This window comes from Aethalodelphis obliquidens, unplaced genomic scaffold (assembly GCF_003676395.1).
Source record: "Aethalodelphis obliquidens isolate GAN/ISIS:26980383/991018 unplaced genomic scaffold, ASM367639v1 scaffold87, whole genome shotgun sequence".
Lineage (NCBI taxonomy): Eukaryota > Metazoa > Chordata > Mammalia > Artiodactyla > Delphinidae > Aethalodelphis > Aethalodelphis obliquidens.
Window position 1 is genome coordinate 6,148,605 of NW_020838031.1, and position 20,328 is coordinate 6,168,932.

General features: G+C 42.2%; 1 protein-coding gene and 1 long non-coding RNA gene across 7 annotated transcripts in view; both read right to left on the reverse strand.

The window, feature by feature from the left end:
* Nucleotides 1-3,224: 3,224 nt before the first annotated feature.
* On the reverse strand, nt 3,225-12,384 carry LOC113613370 (uncharacterized). Of its 4 annotated transcripts, none has more exons than XR_003430211.1 (4): nt 11,781-12,384; nt 10,054-10,244; nt 8,224-9,038; nt 3,225-3,271 (listed from the first exon to the last, which is right to left on the reverse strand). It is a non-coding gene; the product is annotated as an uncharacterized LOC113613370 (long non-coding RNA). The 4 variants fall into 4 exon arrangements; XR_003430210.1 differs by having other exon boundaries at nt 8,224-8,703; nt 8,852-10,244; XR_003430212.1 differs by having other exon boundaries at nt 8,224-8,423; nt 8,593-10,244.
* A 317-nt stretch (nt 12,385-12,701) lies between these two features.
* Nucleotides 12,702-20,328, reverse strand: part of LYST (lysosomal trafficking regulator) — a 193,923-nt gene continuing 186,296 nt past the window's right edge. For 2 of the 3 annotated variants that reach the window (XM_027094060.1, XM_027094059.1), the window contains exons 51-53: nt 16,219-16,375; nt 15,742-15,813; nt 12,702-14,801 (exon numbers count right to left, since the gene is read on the reverse strand). In XM_027094060.1, the coding sequence (XP_026949861.1) occupies nt 14,663-14,801; nt 15,742-15,813; nt 16,219-16,375 (368 nt within the window). In that variant the 3' untranslated portion in view covers nt 12,702-14,662. The remainder of the gene's footprint in view (nt 14,802-15,741; nt 15,814-16,218; nt 16,376-20,328) is intronic. The other variant, XM_027094061.1, reaches the window with a different exon arrangement.

The following is a 20,328-nucleotide window of genomic DNA, read 5'->3' on the forward strand; positions in this document are numbered from 1 at the left end:
CGTTGGGAGTGGGAGTGGGCCGCGAGCTCTCCTCCCGGGCTGCGACCGGGAAGGCGGGAGCACATTCCTAGTGTTCGTGGAGAGCAGAAGCTGTTTCCACGGGGAAATCCTTGGCGACTCCTCATTCCTTCTGAACTGTAAGCGTTTTGCGATGGCGATACTAAAAACCTCTCCGTTATTATAATCCTTTTCCTTTAGGGAAAAACAGCTTAAGCGCCGTCCATGTTACAACTCCTGGTAAAATAATACAAAACATTTGGAATAGGGAAGCTACGTTACACTTATAGCAGTGTTAGCAAGATCGGTAGGAAAAGGAGGCCAATGTTAATTCCTTTATAGTAACAGCAGAAAATCATGGTTGACAATTAGGAAATATTTCTTGAAAACCTGCGTTCGCCGTCCTCATCCACCATCAGCAGCCATTCCTTGCCGTAAAGGGTACGAGGATCACTTGTTTCTGAGATCTCTCATCCCCGTTACTTTGACATTTGCCCCAGACAAATGTGCATCTTCCGAGACTCCAGGTGTCTGATAGAATGCAAATGTGGAGTTCAGAAAGCCTCACCTGGGGCTAGCAAACATCTCACACAGGTTTTTGTCACAGCTTGGAAGTGCCCATCTAAGACACAGAGTTAAACCATGGTAAAGTGGCTCAGCCAGTAAATACCCACTACACTGACCTTTTTTTAAAAAGTGAGAAAGATATATGAGAACTGCATTTAAAATTCAACAAAGCCAGAACTGGGCTCATTATTTCCACCCCCCAAATCTATTTCTCCTGTACTTCCTGACTCAGAGGCACCACTGCCCAGTTGGCTGAGGCAGAATCCTCAGTGTTCTTATCCCAACTCCCATCTCAATCCATCGCAATCAGGCAATTGTAAGGGAAATCAGTTTCCACCCTTTCAGATTCCTCACTCACTTATTTTATCTTTCTCATTCATTCCAATACCCCTTAAAGTAGAATTATGTCCATTTTAAAGAGAAAGAAGAGGGTCGGTTTGAGCCCGCGGCTCCAGAGTGAATCCCTAGACCAGCAGCATCAGCTGGGAACTTGCTAGAAATGCACATCTCAGGACCCATCCCAGCCCTACTGATGCAGAAACTCTGGGGCTGGGGCCCAGCAATTGGTGTTTTAAGCCCTCTAGGTGATTCTGATTCTATCTCTGTCCATCACCCAAGACTGCTGTGTTGACGAAAATTCAATTAACAAACTAAAGAGAAAAAAAGGGAATTTTATTCGAGCCAAACTGAGGATTATGACCCAGGAGACACACTCTCAGAAGGTTCTGAGAACTGTTCCACCTGTTAGAAGTCAGAGGCACAGTCATACACATTTTCGAGACAAAAGATTGTATATCAGAATGACATATTGATATTTTACGTCAAGTTCCCCAAGGATAATACAGTCCAGGTAAGCCCATACAAAGCAGCAAGTCACCATGACCCCCTAGCGTTGGGAAAGAAGGCTATTCTTTTACATTGATAAAATTAGAAGAAAGGGGGGAAAAATGACCTGTGGCCCAGCAGGCACTCTCATCTTTGAGAAGGTCTGGTTAATGTGTAACAAAAATGCACACTGCACATTAGGGAGGGAGGAAGGAGGCATAAAGGGACAGAACGAGACAATTTTGTGTTTAAATTTTCTTGTCCTGCCTTAAAATGTAAATTTTATTTCATTAGCTGCAATCACCTGACACCGGCTGCAGACCCTGGACATCCATTTTCCTTCCTTTGCCCCCCCTTCTGATACCTTTGTCTGATACCGATATAGCCTCTGCAGATTTCTTAGATTGGTCTTTGCATGATGTATCTTTTTCCATCCTTTTACATTTAACTTATCTGTATCTTTATTCTTAAACTGGGGATTCTCTATTCTTGCAGACAGCATAGAGTTGGATCTTGCGTTTTTATTCAGCCTGCCAAACTGGGCCTTTTAATTGGAGTGTTTGGGTCATTTACTTCTTATGTAATTATCATGTGGTTGGGTTTAAATCTACAATCTTGCTATTTGTTTGTTTTTTATTTGTCCTATTATTGTGCATTCCTTTTATCCTGTCTCTTTTTTTTTTAATTGAGGTATAGTTAATTTATAATATTATATTAGTTTCAGGTGTACAACATAGTGATTCAAAATTTTTATAGGGGCTTCCCTGGTGGCGCAGTGGTTGAGAGTCCGCCTACCGATGCAGGGGACACGGGTTCGTGTCCCAGTCCGGGAAGATCCCACATGCCGCGGAGCGGCTGGGCCTATGAGCCATGGCCACTGAGCCTGCGCGTCTGGAGTCTGTGCTCCGCAATGGGAGAGGCCACAACAGTGAGAGGCCCGCGTACCGCAAAAAAAAAAAAAAAAATTTATAGATTACACTACATTTAAATTTATTATAAATATTGGCTATATTCCCTGTGCTGTACAATATATCCTTGTAGTTGATTTATTTTGTAAGTAGTAGTTTGTATCTCTTAATCCCATACCCTTATCTTGCCCCTCTCCCATTTTCTCTCCCCACTGGTAACCGCTAGTTTGTTCTCTATATCTGTGAGTCTGTTTGTTTTGTTATATTCATTCATTTGTTTTATTTTTTAGATTCCATATATAAGTGTTAACATATAGTATTTGTTTTTCTCTATCTGATTTATTTCACTAAATACCCTCCAGGTCTATACATGTAGTTACAAATGGCAAAATGTTATACTTTTTATGGTTGAGTAGTATTCCATTGTGTGTATATATATATATATATATATATATATATATATATATATATACCTCATCCTCTTTATCCATTTATCTGTTGATTGACACTTAGGTTGCTTCCATATCTTGGCTATTGTAAACAATGCTGCTGTGAACACTGGGGTGCTTGTATCTTTTCAAATTAGTGGTTTTGTTTTCTTCGGATATATGCCCAGGAGTAGGATTGCTGGATCATATGGTAGCTCTATTTTTATTTTTTTGAGGAGCCTCCATTCTGTTCTCCATAGTGGCTGCACCAACTTACATTCCCACCAATGGTGTAGGAGGGTTCCCTTTTCTCTTCACCCTCTCCAGCATTTGTTATTTGTAGACTCTTTGATGATGACCATTCTGACTGGTGTGAGATGATACGTCATTGTGGTTTTGATTTTCATTCCTCTAATAATTGGCAATGTTGAGCATCTTTTCATGTGCTTGTTGGCCACCTGTATGTCTTCTTTAGAGAAATGTCTATTTAGTTCTTCTGCCCATTTTTTGACTGGGTTGTTTGTTGTCAATTGTATTCCAATAAAACTGGAAAAAAATAAAGATAAATCACATAAAATCTAAATTCTTAAAATTTCAGATATTGTATGCTTATCTCTAGAAGTTGCATTTCGTTTTTCTAATCTTCCATTTTTTCTCATTAGATTTGTTTTTCTTTAAATCCTTGAGCATACTTATAATAGCTATTTTATTATGCTTCTCTGTGAATTCCATTCTTTCTTTTCTTGGTCTCTTTCTTTTAGATAAGTTTTCTACTGTTTTGGGTCACATTTTCTTATTTCTTCCTGTATCTAGTAATTTTTTTTTTTTTTTTTTTTTTGCGGTACACGGGCCTCTCACTGTTGTGGCCTCTCCCGTTGCGGAGCACAGGCTCCGGACGCGCAGGCTCAGCGGCCATGGCTCACGGGCCCAGCCACTCTGCAGCATGTGGGACCCTCCTGGACCGGGGCACGAACCCGCGTCCCCTGCACCGGCAGGCGAACTCCCAACCACTGCGCCACCAGGGAAGCCCCTATCTAGTAATTTTTAAATTAGATGCTAGACATTGTAAATATATGTTGCTGTGTGCCTAGATTTTGTTGACTTAAAGAGTAGGGACTTTGTCCTGGCAGGCAGTTAAGTTCCTTATGGATCGGTTTGATAGTTTGGATACTTATTTTAAAGGACTTTAGCCTTTATTCTAGGACTAGTTTAGCCTTCCTACTATGGTATGACTCTTCTGAGGTCTCACCTGGGTGCCTGTATGTTCAATGAACTCTTCCTCTCTGATTGGTTGGAACTCAAATGTATCCCAACCCCCTGGGAGCTCTGGGAATTGTCCAGCTTACAGCTCCTTGCACATTCTTTGCTCAGACCTAGGGCATTTTATCTTCTGTACAAATGACAGCATTCAGCCTGAGCCTCCAGGGTCTCCACAACCAGGAACCTAGTTCTCTTTGTCTGGGCAGCAACCTGCTGGTGGAACTCTGTGCCACCAATTCCTGTTTCTCAGCCTCCCCAAACTCTAATCTCTGAGCCTCGTCTCAAGATGTATTCTTGTGTATTCTTCTTAGGATCCCCTTTTGCACCTTGGTTGGCGAGTGCCCCCAGGCAGAAAGCTGAGGCAATGAGAGGGTTCACTTAGTCTGCAGCCTTTTTCTCAGGGATCGCACACCTGTGCTGCCTGTTTTCACTGTTTGAAAATCCTTGTTTCACATAGTATCTCCAGTTTGCAGTTGTTTACCATGAAGGGTGAGTCTGATCCCAGTTTCCCCAGAGTGGTAGGAGCAGGAGTTCTTGGCCCATCTTTTTGGTTTCATTTCCCCTCATCCCCTCACTTTTACCTTCTGTCCCTGACACACGGACTGCTTCTACTTCCTGCTTTCTTACACCTTTGAGTCTGGGCAACACTGGTTTCCTTCTACCCTGGCCCAAATTAGTAAATTTCTGTTTTCTTCATGATTCGGCTAAATCACTAATATCTTTGGGAAACCTGACCTGTTAGCTTCCCCACTTTCCATTTTAGTCGGTCTGATCTATAAAACCTCTATTATAAAATGTACTAAATCGTATCAAAATAAAAAAAACCATACCTCTTTCCACTATACTATGAGTTCTTTAAGAGCCCATCTTATAAATATTTGTGTCTGGTATGTTGTAGAGGCTTAAGAAATGTTCAGTGGGACTCCATGTTTATGGGACATCAAGAAAAACCATGTGCTTATTAAGCTGCTTAATTTTAAATATTTTTAAGGATTTGGCAAAGGCGGTTTGGTGTATGACTGGCCCCACTTAGGAGAAAAATTACAAAAAGCCTTGCCTTTTGAACATTTTTCCTGGATAAAATGTTTTCAAGGATCAGTGATAGTGATAAATAAAGACTGCAAAATATTGTCTTATATGGAGTGATCTGTTGCACAAAGAAGACACAAGGATTACCAGATTGAAAGAGACTGATTGCTTCTGGCACAATTCATCTCTGAGTGATAACCAAATTTTTTGGTCTTAAACAGGGGTCTAAATGAACCTCTTTTGGTGGATCTATAAGGAGCTATTGTGATCCCTGAATGGACATGTGTACACGACTCTGTCATTCTTATCCTATTTTTATATTTGTGTACTAATTATCCTGAGATAAACATGGATCTACTGAAACAGAGGACAAGAAAGAGGGTAAGAGACTCTTTGGGGGAAGTCAAATAAGTTCACTGCAAGGTAGGGAGTTTCTTAGCAAAGAAGAAACTTAGGAAAGTGTGTAAGTGAAGATAACCCAAGTGGGGGCTTCAGGTTCTGTAAAAAGACATTATCCAAAGATAAGCAAAGGTAACCTAGGACTTAGTTGTTTCTTTTGAGTTAGAACGTTTTCTTAAAAACAAGCAAAGAAACAAACAAATGAGACATGTCCACCCACCCATCCACTTACCCATTCACCCACCACACCATCCCTCCATCCCTCCCTCCCTCCATCCATCCATCCATCCTTCTTTCCCAGTATATACCTAATCTACCCTATTCTAATGATACTGTAAATTGCTCAAAACATTAAAAAATTCCTCTTTCAGAATTACCTGCAGAATCACACACTTTTTTTTTATACCTTGTAATTGTACTTTGTTTTTGACCAAAAGAGTTATCAAATATTTTATTTATCAGATTCAGTTCAGAATGACTTTTGGATGTTTTCAAAACTCATATATGTTCATAGGAGAAAGATTTCTCAACACTGAGTAAATTCAACACAATTGTAATAACTGAAAGATTTAAAATTCAGGAAAATACAGTAGGAAAGAGACCACCAGTCTAACATAAAGCAGTGGGGAAGAGGATGGCTCACTAAGTGAGTACTGAGTATCCCCCATCTTCCCTCCCCACCCTAACTGCTCCTGCACGGTTTTAAGCCTGTTAACATTTTGAAATGCTTTGGCTTCATAGTATATGCAGTGTTATCCTGAGGAGTATATTGAAAAATAACAGAGCTGTCCAAGGATTGGACAGGTTGGAAATAAATGGGTATATTTTGCCCCCAATTTGGGACAAACTGGAAATAGTTGAAGGATAATCAGCAAAGTAAGGGTAACATGGATAATTCAAAACCTCCAGTAGTTTCAACCTCCAAATGTTAAGCTATTGAATTTCTTTCCTCCCTACTCACTTTTCTAAATATTGCCTTGTAACCCTCCCTTAACTTTTGGCAATGTTATTATAACGTATCTTGGTGTGGGTTCCTTTGGGTTCATTTTATTTGGAACTCTCTGGGCCTTCTGGATCTGGACTTCTGTTTTCTTCCCCAGGTCACAGAAGTTTTCAGCCATTATTTCTCCAAATAAGTGTTTTACCCGCCTGTGTCTCTCTTCTCCTTCTGGGATCGCTATGATGCAAATACTGGTCTGCTTAATGCTTTCCCGCAAGTCCCTTGGGCTCTCTTTACTCCTTTTCATTCTGTTTTTTCTTTTAGCTGCTCTGATTAGATGAATTCCACTGCCCTTCCTGTCTTTGATTCACTGATCCTTTCTTGTACTTCATCTAGTCTGTTGTTGAACCCCTTTATTATAGTTTTCAGTTCAGTTATTATATTCTTCAGCTCTGTGATTACTGTTTGGTACTTTCTGATATTTTCTTTCTCTTTTTTTGTTGAAATTCTCACTTTGCTCATGCGTCGTTCTTGTAAATGTCAACAACAAAAAATCAACAGTCAATCTAAGAAAGAAACGGAAAATTTTTTGCAAGCCAAACTGCAGATGGTAATCTGGGAGACAGTCTCTCAGAGAGCTCTGAGAACTGTTCCAAAGCGGTGGAGGGTCGGGGAGCTTCAGTATATATGTGATTTGGGTGAAGGGTGCATGAAACCAAGCAAACGCCTCAGTAGAAGCTTGCTGCTAGCCATGAGGCACAGACATCTTAGTTACTGGTTTTAGTACTTTTCTAAGTATGGAAAGATACAGGAATCCGGGTTCATACAAAATTTCTCCCAAAAATATCTATCATAGGGCCAGTTCTGTCAGTTTTCCCAGAGCACAGAGTGCTTCATCCTGATCTTAACCCTGAACTCCTTTCAAAGTGTATCGTAGGTCAATGACTGCAGTGGCTAATGGCTCGATTCTCGTAGACATTGATGGTGAGCAGTATTCTTTATTTTACAGTCCCTTCCCTTTTGGTCTTACTTTTGGCCAAGGTTTGGGAGGCATTTCATGACCAGCGTGTTCCACGGTGCTTGGGATGCTCATTCCCAGGTCAGGCAAGGATTCTGCGGATAGGCCACTTGCTGTGCTATTACTGGACTAGGCTCTGTTAACAGGAGCCACAAGTCTCTGGACCAGCTGTCTCACTATCCTGTTATGGGCCAGGAAATCATTCCCTCTTGTTGCTTCTTCCCATATCTAGAGGACACTGTTACAGTCATTGCTCTTATAGAACTATATATCTGGTCAATTGTTGCAAGTTGCTTAATCATCATTAATTTTATCTGAGGCTCAGTCACACATGTGGTAAAGCAAGAAACAACAAGCGTGTAAACTAGGCAGAATACAAGTAATATAGCTAGTGACATGAATGAGATCATAAGTAAATAATTAAGCTAAGAACTTCCATTAGGTGCAGCCCAGTATCTCTCCACATCATCTGACCAGGCTGCTCTGCACCAGTCACTATCTTTAAGGGAAATGATAAATTATACATAAAGTTCACCAAAGATGTCTGCACATAAAAGGTGAGTGAGTGGTGGGTCACTGTGACCGCTTACAGGACTGAGAAATGAACGTTATCTTCTAAGGAGTTACGTGGCTGGTGCCAGGAGGAGGCCACGGGGGAGGCCTGGGTAACACATAATGCAGATGCACAATGCACACTGGGGTGGGGGACGGGGAGGAAGCCCAAACGGGCAGAGAAATCGTTTTATGTTTAAATTTTTCTTGTCTTGCCTTAAAATGTGAATTTTTATTTCATCAGTGCATTGTTCTCCTGCCCTTGGTGTCTTTATGACTATTTTCAGGTAAGACACTTACCTCTGTTTCATCAAGGTATTTTGCTGAGGTTTTATCTTGTTCTTTTGTTTGGAGCGTATTCCTGTTGCTTCATTTTCCTGGACTCCCTGTGCTGGTTTCTGTGCATCAGATAAAACAGCCGCTTCTCCCAGTGCTGAAGGAGCAGATGTGTAGGAGATAAACCTTGTCCAACCCTGGCCTAGCTCCTGTTGTTTGCACGCCTGTGTGCAAAGCCAGTTTTATCTTGTCGAATGAGGCTCTTTGGGGGAATTTTCAGGGCAAGATTTCCTTTTGTCTTCCTTTCCTGACACCCCTTTGATGTCTTGGAGAGGGAGCCCCTTCAGGTTGTCCGCACTGAGAATGTGGCTCTGGTATCTACCAAAAACTCACCTGGCTCTCCCCCGACTTCTAGGGTAACTGGGGCTCCTTGGGGGAGATGGGGGGTGGTGTTCTGAGGGGCCAGTTGGGGAGCCCCCAGGCTGCTTCTTCAGTTAGCAGGAGCTGAAAGGAAGGGGGTTTAGCTCAGGCCTTCCCCCTCTGTGGTTGGTCGGGGCCTTTCCACTTTCTTGCAGTAAGTGCACTGACTAGGTCCCAGCTTTGCTGGTGGCCTGTGTGTCCCAAGTCCCATGTTGGGGGCAGGGGCGCTCACCTGTGGAGTCTTCTTATTCTCTCCTCCCGGGTACCTGGGGTGGTCTGCAGCGCTACTGCAAGCAAGGCGCCTTGCTTCTTCACCTTCTTTTTCTTCTTCTGCCACATCTTATTGAAAACCAGCTGGTAGGTGGGGGTGATAGGTCCCTACAGCAATCTTTTGAAGTTTGCAGTGAGCATTTGGAGCACTAGGGGCAAAGGAAAATCTAAGGGGTCTTCAGGGGATCCTTTCAAAACAGGGAGCGAGGTCTTCCCCCCCGAGTTAAATTGCTTAGCAGCCTTAAGTCTACATTTCTTCTGCAGCCTCTGCTCTGGTAAAGGGCCAGAAAGCACTGTACATAGGGAGTCTTACCTCATTTCTCTTTTCTCACAGAGTAAGTCCAGTTGGAGCATGGTGCTACGATTTAATGAGCCATTCTCTGGCCATTTTCCCTGGTCACCTACTTGTTATTGCGGCCAGACAGTATTACAAAAGAAAATAAGTGGATATCTTTGTCATTTGGAGTAGAGCCATAGAGTTTCTGATGACTCAGAATGCACCCTAATGGGCTGTCCGAGGGGACTGATGTCTGGTTGCCCACATCCTTGGATCTGGGTTGAGAATTTGCCTTCACCTACCAAGAGGTCTGTAATAAGTGCTGGCGGGGACACAGATTCGGCTGTTCTCAGCCCACTGAAAATTTCCTTCTCTAGAGAGTTGGTAAGTAAGTTCTTCCAAATGATAATTTAAAAGTGCACACTCAGGTTGTTCAGGTACACCAAACTGACGCCCCTCTACAAATAATTCAAGTTACCCTCTAACAAAAGTCATAACCAGGGCCCCTTTGGGTTGTCAAAACCAGGACCCCCTAACAAGGGTCAAAACCAGGAAGAGGGACGCAGATCGTTTCACTGAAGTCTTTGGTGACCAGGGTCCCGATCAGCCTCCAGGACTCAGGCAGACGGGGGTGAAGTTAGTATTTCCCATTTTGTTGAAAATGCAAGTACTGATACACAGAAATAGAAACAACAAACACAGTCGCACAGACAGAAGATCAGACTATGGAATTGTAGCCTAAACAATTCCATCGCCCCTCCCAGATGCAGACCTCAAGACCAGATTGGCCCCGCTCCCAAAAGAGAACAGCCCAGATTGGCTCATTTCTCAAAAGGGCATAAGCCTAGATGAAGGAGGGTAACTCCCAGCCTGCACGAGCAACTTACCCCCAAATGAAACAGAAGGCTGATGGTATAGGTCAGAATGCACCTGGCTCAGAGTTCCCTGGAGCAGAATGAGCCCCAGTAGCTCCTGGGGACCCAGGGAAGGGGCTGCCTCTAGTCAGGGTCGACCTGCCACGGGCACAGGCTCCTGGCTGGCTTGTCAGAAATTGCTGCTGAACCCAAGGTCGTGTGCCCTGTGCACAGGGAGACCAAACCGAAATGTCAGTTTCGAACAGAGAAAGGTTTATTGCAGGGCCAAGCAAAGAGAAGGGGAACTTGTGCTCAGAAGACCCAAACTCCCCGATGGCTTTCAGGCCAGGGTTTTTAAAGACAGTGTTAGGGGAGAGGGTCGTAGGGTGCGTGAGCAGCTCGTGGACCTTCTTTGGACTGACTGGTGGTGAAGTAATAGGGTGATGTTTCCGGAATCTCAACCTTCCGGTTCCAACTAGTCTGGAGTCTACGGGTTGGGGGCCGTAGTTTCTGTAGAACAGCTCAAAGGTCTGCATCAAAATTGTTGTGCATTTCCCTTCAGGAGAACTAGGCTTCCCGCGAGTCTACTGTTCTGAGCAGTAACTGCTTGAGTCTGCTCTTTGGAAGTCAGCGTAGGCCTAGGAGACTAAAGGCTTTTTTCTGAAGGCTGATTGGAAGCTGGACCCTCAGGCAGTAGCTTTTAAAGTACACAAATAGACCTCTCTTTGGGGAAGACAGGAGGATGGGCGTTTCTGTCTGCTCCCTCTGCACTGAGCCCTGGGGTGTTAGTTGTTTCTATGCTACCATCCCATTGAACCCGTGAACACAAGCCCTGCTGGCCACCAGAGCCAGGCTTTCAAGGGATATGGCCTCTAGGTGGCAATGCTAGAGATGCCACAGGCTCCTTTCTCGGAGACACTGGAGACCTGGCGGGGCAGAGGGAGAGCACGAATGTGACACCCACTGGCTCCCATCTCTGGAGAGGGCTGCCATCGGCCTCAGGATGTGTGTTCAATTAGCAGCACCCTGGCACCCCCCAACCGCAGCTATCAAGATAAGCTCACAGCCTCTTTCACGGAAAGACCGGGGAGTTTGCTGCCTCTGGGCTCTGGCCTGGGTGGTAGCTGGTTAAGAACTGTTTTCCCCTTGTTACAGTTCTGTGGGACCCGGGAATGTAAGCCTGGTTGGCCACCAGAGCCAGGTGGTCAGGGGGCACCCCCCGGCAGGCAGCGCCAAATCCGGAGCCCCAGACGTGCACACCCCCCTTTCTGGGAGATCCCTGCAACGCCAGGAAAGGAGAGGGCGCGCACAAAGATGGTGCCTGCCGCCTTGGCCGTCCTTGGGGCGTATTTCAGTGGCCTCCAGAAATGTGTTAAATGCCCGCCCCTCAGGCTGAAGCTCTCAAGACAGGCAACAGGCCTCTTACACAGGAAGACTGGACACAGTTCAGCCCCGGCCTCGGCGCTGGGCCCTGGGGCGTTAGCCTGGTGAGTCCTGGAGAGCCCTTGGAGGGCTGCTTCTCAGATGCTCTAGCCTCATGGGTCTCGGGGATGCAGCTGCACTGGCTTTCCAAGCTAGATGGTTTTTTGGGGTTCATCTCTCAGGGGTAGGCCTTAAAAGTTGGGGTGCCCGATGTGGAGGTCAAAGCCTCACTCCTCAGGGAGAAGCTGGGAGCCGTCAGCCCCCCAGCCCACCCCTGACTGTGGGTCGCTGTGCCAGGAGTGGGGTTTAAGGTGAGAGCGCGTCTCGGCCTCTCCTACCCGTTTTGATGTGGGTTTTGTTCACCAGATTCTAAGAGTCGCTTTGCTAGTTCTTGGATTTCTTTCAGAGGAAATTGTTCTGTGTGTAGCTGTAGATTCAGGGTGTCCACGGGATGTGGGTGCGCTCAGGGTCCTCCTGTGTCACCATCTTGAACCGGAACCCCTTGTAGCTCTTCTTTGATTCAAAACATTAACAGGTCATCCAAAATACTGAGAAGCAGATCACCAGCAATGAGCTCTGAAGGGCTGGAAAGAATTCCCCACGCCTCCCCTCCCCTCCCCCATCACCTAGTACTGGGCTTGCACGTAATTGGCAATCAGTGAACGTTGCTGAAAGGAAGAGTCAAGCTGAGATGTGCAGGTAAAGTGGGGACATTCAGGTTGGCAGGCTTACACTGATAGACGCTGCTCCTGAGTTCTTCTGGGAACAGACACGTAGAAGCAGGTGTGCCCTCGTCTTGAGAATCCTTCACACACCACAGATGCAAAGCAGAAAAAAAGAATATTTCTGAGTTCCTGGAGTGCTGGTGGTTGAAGTCACCCACCTTTTGCAAGGCCCACCAGAGGAGCTGAGGTGTTTCCCTCCCTGAGCCTCTGTTCACTGACGCTCGGGAAGATCCCACGTGCCGCGGAGCGGCTGGGCCCGTGAACCATGGCCGCTGAGCCTGCGCGTCCGGAGCCTGTGCTCCGCAGCGGGAGAGGCCGCAGCAGTGAGAGGCCCGCGTACCGCAAAAAAAAAAAAAAAAAAAAAAAGAGTGGTTTGACCTTAGGACTTCTGTCTAAACTCCATTTAAAGGCAGTAAAGATTGAAATATACAAGTTCTCACAAAGACCACAATTAAGAAATGACAGTTATCCTTTTCTAGTGACATAAATTTATAGGGGAGCTAAAGAGAGAAACTATGTGGGTTACCAAAAACAGCCACCAGTTTGAGATCTGGTCATAATATTTAAACTGCAATGAGAATAGGTCCTCAAATCTATTTTTATGAAATTTATCCCCACTGTGAAGTGGCAGTGTGTACAAAGGTAACAGAGCTTGTGATAGTTTACAGAAATATTTGCTACAACATGCATATTATGAAGTGCTTCAAACATATACATATTAAGTTTCATGCTGAATAAATAATCCCCCCAATTTCATTTTTATTTTTACATAAAAATATAATATTGCACTCTTAACAAGACCAGTCATTTTGCATATTTTCTCTTTAGATAAATGATGAAATTCAGCCTTAAAAAAAAAAAAAGACTGAGTAGCAACCTTATTCTAATAAGGGACTAATGTAAAGTTCTCAGTAGAAAAATGAAAGTTAGACAATAGCTGCGATTTTTTTTTTTTTTAAACAAAGCAAATCACTTCAACGTGAATAGGAATAGTCTCATCTCTGCACCTATTTGGACCTCAGAATTAATAGGTGGTCTGTGCAAACCATGATCTCAGTGCAGCCGTGAAGTGCTCTTACCTATGTATGCAACTGAAGGTTACGAGCATACGTAGCCACTTGCTTCCTCTTGTATTTACCTTGACAGCAGAGACTTTGCAATTGCATTTTATACAGTTTTTAAGCAGAATGTTTTAGAAAGTCTGGAAGTTACAAAAGTAGTTCTGTAAACACCATATGAATTAAATTTCCATAACAAACACGCAAGTAATTCTTAGGCAGGAATACATCTTTGTATCTCATGGTAACAGCTTATTTTACAGTGTTTTCAAAGCCAATAAAGCAGCACCCCAAGTAAAAATAGAGCCATAATATCATGATAGACTATTCCAGGAGTTTTAGGAATTCTGTCTTTATCATGTGTAAGTTTGCTGTGGAGTACACAGATTTTTCTATTGTTCCTAGAATTCTCAAGTGGTATAGGTTAGTAGAAACAGTGGAAACTGCTTCCTAAAAGAATTATCCTGCCTCCTGTTTAAAACGAAGTAAGCTGTGTCCTTTTCTTTTGTAATTCTGTTTTGGGGAAGAAAACTCCTCCTGCATATTAGATTAAATGCCTTAACTGGACTGCATTATTAATATCTGTGCAAACTTTTTCTGAAATGGAGGCTTTCTATTGCAAATTGTTAAGTATTTAATGCTCTGTAAATGGCAGATATTAAAAGAATTATCACTGTGTTTAAATCTTAGTGACTCAACTAAGGATATTCCATATCTAGTGTTATGGATTTTAAGTAGGATTTTTATGAAGAAACAGAATGTGTCTGAAAATCAAAGATACTTGTGTTGTTGTTTGTGACTGTCAAAAAATTCTGGTTCTACTTTGAGCTAAGAAGGCAACAGGCAAAAACTGCCTAACACTGAGGTTCAAATATTCAGATATTCCAAAAAATCTTTGGTGCAGAGGCACCAACTGGATTACATACTTCTCAAAGAAAGCAGTGATCAAGTCCTGAATTCTTTCTCCTTATCCTTCCTTTTTTGGGGGGAGTGGGGTGGGTGTGTTATCTTGGCAGAAAACTTTTAAAATATAATCTTTAGAGCATTTTATACAAACAGCTAACCAATTTAAATCCTACTGGCTTTTTTGGAATAATAGAAAATAGAAAGTAATAGAAAACAGAAATAGAGAGATGCTCATCTTTTCTTTAGAATCCTCTATGGAAAAAAACCTTTAGGAATATGCTTTTAATTTACTGTGCCAGACTTAAACCTTGTTGGTTAGAGCATACCGACACACCCTCCAGGTCATCACTAAACAATACTCTCCTCTCAGGACCTCGTGAGGCTGCAGAATTTTGTGCAGATGAATAGACTTTATCATTACTTGGATGGTTTGTTTGGTCATCCAGTTCTTCGGGTTTGACCTCCTGTAACTGGCGAAGTGGGCAAATCTAGCTTGGAGTTAAAGTGCCTTGCAGAATGCAAGGTTCTCACTCATCCCGCTGCATAGCTGCTGAGGAAGGAATAGAACATTGGCTGTTTCAGGCGCTGCTGGTCCTTCCGACACCAGGCGATCACGGTCCCATCACTGTTTGCTGTGTACAAATGGTGGCCGTCGCAGGAAAAGGTAAGGCTGTGAAAAAAAAAATCCCATTTGTATATTGTGTCTCTGAAAAGTGTATCAGCATATTGGTGATCACATGGCAATCAGTGTAAGGGGGTTAAGATATGTTTACTGGAGCACAGAGACAAACAAAATGACGGCCTACAACTCATTGGTTTTGACTGTAATTCTAATGTAGTTTACTTGCTCTGCTGGCATGTTTGTGAAGCTCCTTCTAACCAAGTGATACAGACTAAAACCAGGACCAAAAGGATCGGTACGTTCTGCTCCTTCTTTGCATATTTTCTTTTCCCTTCTTGTTTAGCCTGATTACTTAAACTACAAATACTTGGGTACAGGAAACTTCGAAAAATACAGCAGTACTACACTTTCTCTCTATAGAAATAAATGGTGATGATTTTATGGAGATATTTTATTTCCCTGAAAGGGGAAAGGGTAAAAAATGTAACATTAATACATAATTAATGTAGGTTCATTAAACTTTACATTTAGTGGATTAAAAATTATTTTAATAAAGTAGAGTTTGAATCCCTTCCTTCCAGTTGAGTTTTTAAAGTCAGATTTGTTAACAGAGCAAAGGGTGACTGGTTGTTTAGCAGTCCTGTCAAGCACACGCCTGTAGCCATCAATCACCATTATGGGATTTTCCATAAGGAAAGGGAAAAAATCCATCACTTCTGCTGGAAGTTCAGGAGGCTTCCCTGGCCACGAGCCCAGCACGCCTGCCTGTGGGGCTGGGAGCTCCTGACCCAGACTTCGAGCTCCATGAAGACAGGCATTTGGCCTCCTCTTGCCACCGGGCCCCGGGCATCCTGGGCTTCAATAAATGGCCGGCTGTTTATAATGACTTTCATTACGCACTTCTTTACCTCTGTGTGCTTTACTGTCTCTCCAACAAAACAGTCACAGAGTATGTTATGAAGGAAAGAAGAGGTGAGGGAGGTTTTACCTTACAATAGGCTTATTCGATTTAGGAAATGTAATTTCCCGCACAGGCTTTAGGTCCCAAGTACTCCATAACCTAGAGGAAGAAAAAAGTCATCATCTAATTATGCAAACTAAAGTTTCCTTCCCTAAAAATTGAACCTATGTGTTTACTTGTTAAAAGTCATCTGGAAGGAAACACAATAAACCGATTAACCGTAGTTACTTCTGGGCAGTTTGCCCAGGTGGGTGGGGAGAAAGGAAACCTAACTGTGTATTTTCATATTGTTACTCTTTCATAGTTGACAAACAATATAAAATTTCAAAAATGTACTACAGCTATCTTTACTATTTATAAATAAAACGAAGAACTGAAGAACCGATATCCGAAGGTGATTTTAAATCTCTAAATATTATTATGTTTAGACAGTAAAAACCAATTTTTGAAACTGCTGTGCCCGTATAGACAAAAGTACACAAAGAAAGAAGAAACGCCTCTTACCTTACGATTCCATTTTCCAATCCCCCAGCAATCACGTTGATAGATACTCCCTCAGGCTGGTTCGAGAAAGCCACGGAACAAATGATCTCTCTGCAGTGGACATGTCCAACGAGGTCCCCGTTCACTGTCCAGAGTCTGAGGTCACTGCCCCCGCCAGCTAAAATGCCACAGTCACCCACAGGTCACCAGGCTGTGGGTGTCACAGAGCCCCCTAAACTGGGCCCCAGAGGGGCATCCCTGAGGGCCTAGCTTGTTTGTTTTAGTGATGAAGTTTATAGGCAACTCACGACTGAAGACTGTATAAATGGAGCTACTGCACTGTAAGTCACACAGAGTTGGCATATTTATCTAGAGAAGATGACCAGTGAAAAAAAAACGAAAATAAATTAAGCTACAAGGTAGAGCAACAATGTAAATTAACCATGAATCTTTCTGTAGTCATGATATTTCAGCATACAAACTGCCAAATCTGAATTTGAAAGGACCTAGAAAGCTAAACAATCTCCAAAAAGAGAAGAAAATATTCTGTGAAACTATCTATAAGAAGTGACTTCCGGGACTTCTGAAGAAAAACAAGTTACAGTAAAAGCTGAGTTAAAAACTAATTCTTAAAAAAAATGAAAGCTAATTCTTCAGAATGTCTAAGATTGACTCTTACAAATCGATGTCTTATTAAACGAATTTTTTTTCCTTTCAAAGACCATGAGTAACCAAACTTTTTGTAGTTTTCCAGGGGGTGGAGGAGGCACTAATTGCTTTAATATCGTCTATAAACTCGGGCTGTGGTTTGGGGCCTCATGGTGATGTGTCCAGCCTTCTTTGGAGAAATAGAATCATACTGATAAGACAGAGGTTAAGAGGCATGGTAAAGTTTGGACGACATAATGTGTTACTACACTTAATTTTATCTCTCCATTAGAACTAACAGAAAAGCAGACAATGTGTTTCTCTCTTTATTAAGGAAATGAAAAGATTTTATAGCAAAGAAATAAATATTGGAAATACTTCTTTACCTAAAGGTATGCGGAAGACCTTCAAATGTCACCAACCAAAATGCCTAGTGTGTTGCAGTATCATTCACAATAGCCAAAAGGTGGGAACAACCCAAATGTTTATCAAGAGATGAATGGATAAACAAAAATGTGGTATATCTATACGATGGAATATTGTCTAGCCACAAAAAGGAATGAAGTTCTGATACAGGCACCAACACGGATAAACCTTGAAAGTGGTACGCTAAGTGAAATAACCCAGACACAAAAGGACAAATACTGTATGATTCCACTTATATAAAATATCTAGAATAGGCAAATTCACAGAGAGAGAAAGTCGAATAGAGGTTACCAGGCTCTGCTGGGGAGGGAGGAGTGTGGGAGTTATGGTTACAGAGTTTCTGTTCAGGGTGATGAAAAAGTTTTTGAAGCGGACAGTGGTGATGGTTGCACAACACTGTGAACGTAATAATGCCACTGAATTGTATTCTTTAAAATGGTTTAAATGGCAGCTTTTATGTTAAATATATTTTACCACACACATACACACACACACATACACACACAAAGATTAAAAAATGCCCAGTGGTCTACTTCCCATTGTAGAATATTGATTAGGAGAGATTATCCAAATAAAGCATCAAGATATAGGAGACTCTGGGACTTCCCTGGTGGCACAGTGGTTAAGAATCCGCCTGCCAATGCAGGGGACACGGGTTCGATCCCTGGTCCGGGAAGATCCTGCATGCCACTGAGCAGCTAAGCCCGTGCGCCACAACTACTGAGCCTGTGCTCTAGAACCCGTGAGTCACAACTACTGATCCCGCGTGCCACAACTACTGAAGTCCGCGCACCTAGAGCCCGTGTGCTGCAACAAGAGAAGCCACCGTAATGAGAAGCCCGCGCGCTGCAATGAAGAGTAGCCCCTGCTCGCCGCAAGTAGAGAAAGCGCACGTGCAGCAACAAAGATCCAACGCAGCCAAAAATAAATAAATTTAAAAAAATATATATAGGAGCCTCAATATGCTAAAGAAATACAATTGTAGATGATAAACTCATCTTTTACGTAAGTAGAGATTTCACTCTTTCTTTTGAATTTAATATCTAATAAAGATTTTTAAAAATATATAAAGTGACTGGATGTGTACAAGTATGGTCAGAAGGCTTACTGAAGTCATTGGATACATATCCGTAAACAATATTGATGTAGGGGTTGGTAACTGTAAGACACAGCTATTGCATGGCTTAGTTCTTCAAAATAAAAAATCTAAATGTGGTCCTCAACTCTGAAGTATGGTATGGAACTTAACAGGCAAAGAATTACCCTAGCAGATTGCCCAGAAACTTGGTCTGCCACAAAACCAAGTAACCACTCATCTGCCTAAGATTATAAATATATATTAAAAAAAAATCGAGGCCCTTACCCAATACTGGATTGCTTTCATGTATAATTTAACATATCAACTAAAAGTCAGAAAGCTGGGTATTCCTGAAAAAAATCTTTATTCTTCCTATACATCTTCATCAGAATTAAAAGAAATTGGAGAACTACCCCCTACTCTGAATCTTAGAATAGTATATTAACTTCAGAGTACCACTGGCAACACAGGAAAAGGCTATGAGCCCTAGTTGAAATGCATATATTTTGATATAGTGGCAGAATGATTTTAAAAAATACAGAAACCATCTACTATAATATTTACATAGTTTAATAAATTTTACATCTTATCACTGTAACAACCACATCCCATAATAAGCCCTGGGAAATTAGAATCAGGAGGAATGAGTTTGCCAGTGTATCTTCAGCCCCAATACAGAAAATTTTGAGAATATATATGTGTATACATACATATACACATTATATATTATATATACATATACATGCACATGCATATGTATTTATTTCTCTTAAATTTTGATTTAAAAGTTACTTGGATGGTTCTCACTAAAGTGTCAAAACTGTTCGTAGGCTAAATCTGGTAACTTTCTTCCCTTCCTGGACTATAAGAATAGGAGAATGAAATATAGTCTGGATCACTTAACATAAATTTGTCCTCTCTTTTTAAAAAAAAAATCATTATTTAAAAATAAAAATTAAAAAAATCACTATTTTTAGGATGCTGTCTATATACCAGTTGCTCTTTATGAGTCCTCTTCTATATGCACTGAGAGGCCTCAAACAAGTGTAGAAGGCCTTTTTGTTCAAAGTGGAAAGAACGTTCTAGCCATGACTCTATTATACTGTGCACAGTAGGGGCACCTGAACACCCTACTAGTGAGCTGGTAATTGTAAGCAAAAGTAATTTGGTTTCTTGTTCCCATATGACTAGCTAATGTAATATCACAGATATAATAAATCACTAGTGGCAGCAGGAAAGTAATTAACTTTACAAAATTTGGTTCCCTCGGGATCAGTCCTAACTTCCAAATGTTGCCAAAACAAGAAAGTAGAGAACTCTATATAAATAATCATTATATGATTCCCCCAAATTCCCTCTTGATGTGACATACTAAAAGCCACTAATGTATAAATCAAGGAAGAACAATTAGCAAAGTCATCAATCATCTGCCCACACTTATATTACCAAAGTCAACTGTTTAAGATCTTTCCCCTTAGTTATGCTGATTAGGAAATAAAAATGTTTTCATGACATTATTTTATGACTAGGGGTGAAGACTGGCAAATACTTCACACTGAAATCTTGAAGCATGACTGAAGATGTTACTTTTCTTGAATACAAGCATGAATGAGTGTTTTGTAAAAACAAGAGTTTTACTGTGGTATAGTACAAAAATAAATATTCGGACTTTGTCCCAGGTCCCTGGCATAGAGCTCCTAAATCCTTGTTAATTTACTGTCTTTTTTATGCTAATGAGATAACTCCTGGGGGGAGGCCCAGACAGCTTCAGGATGGGAACTGGTCACCCGAAAAGCCAACCCCGAGTTAGAACTTACAGCACCTCCCACTTCCAGGGAAGGGAGAGGGGCGGGAGGTTGAGCTCAGTTCCTAATGGCCAATGATAGAATCTACTGCCTACAGAATGGAACCTTAGAAAAACTCCTAAACAACAGGGGGAGGAGAGTTTCCAAGTTGATGAGCACACTGACATGCCAGGA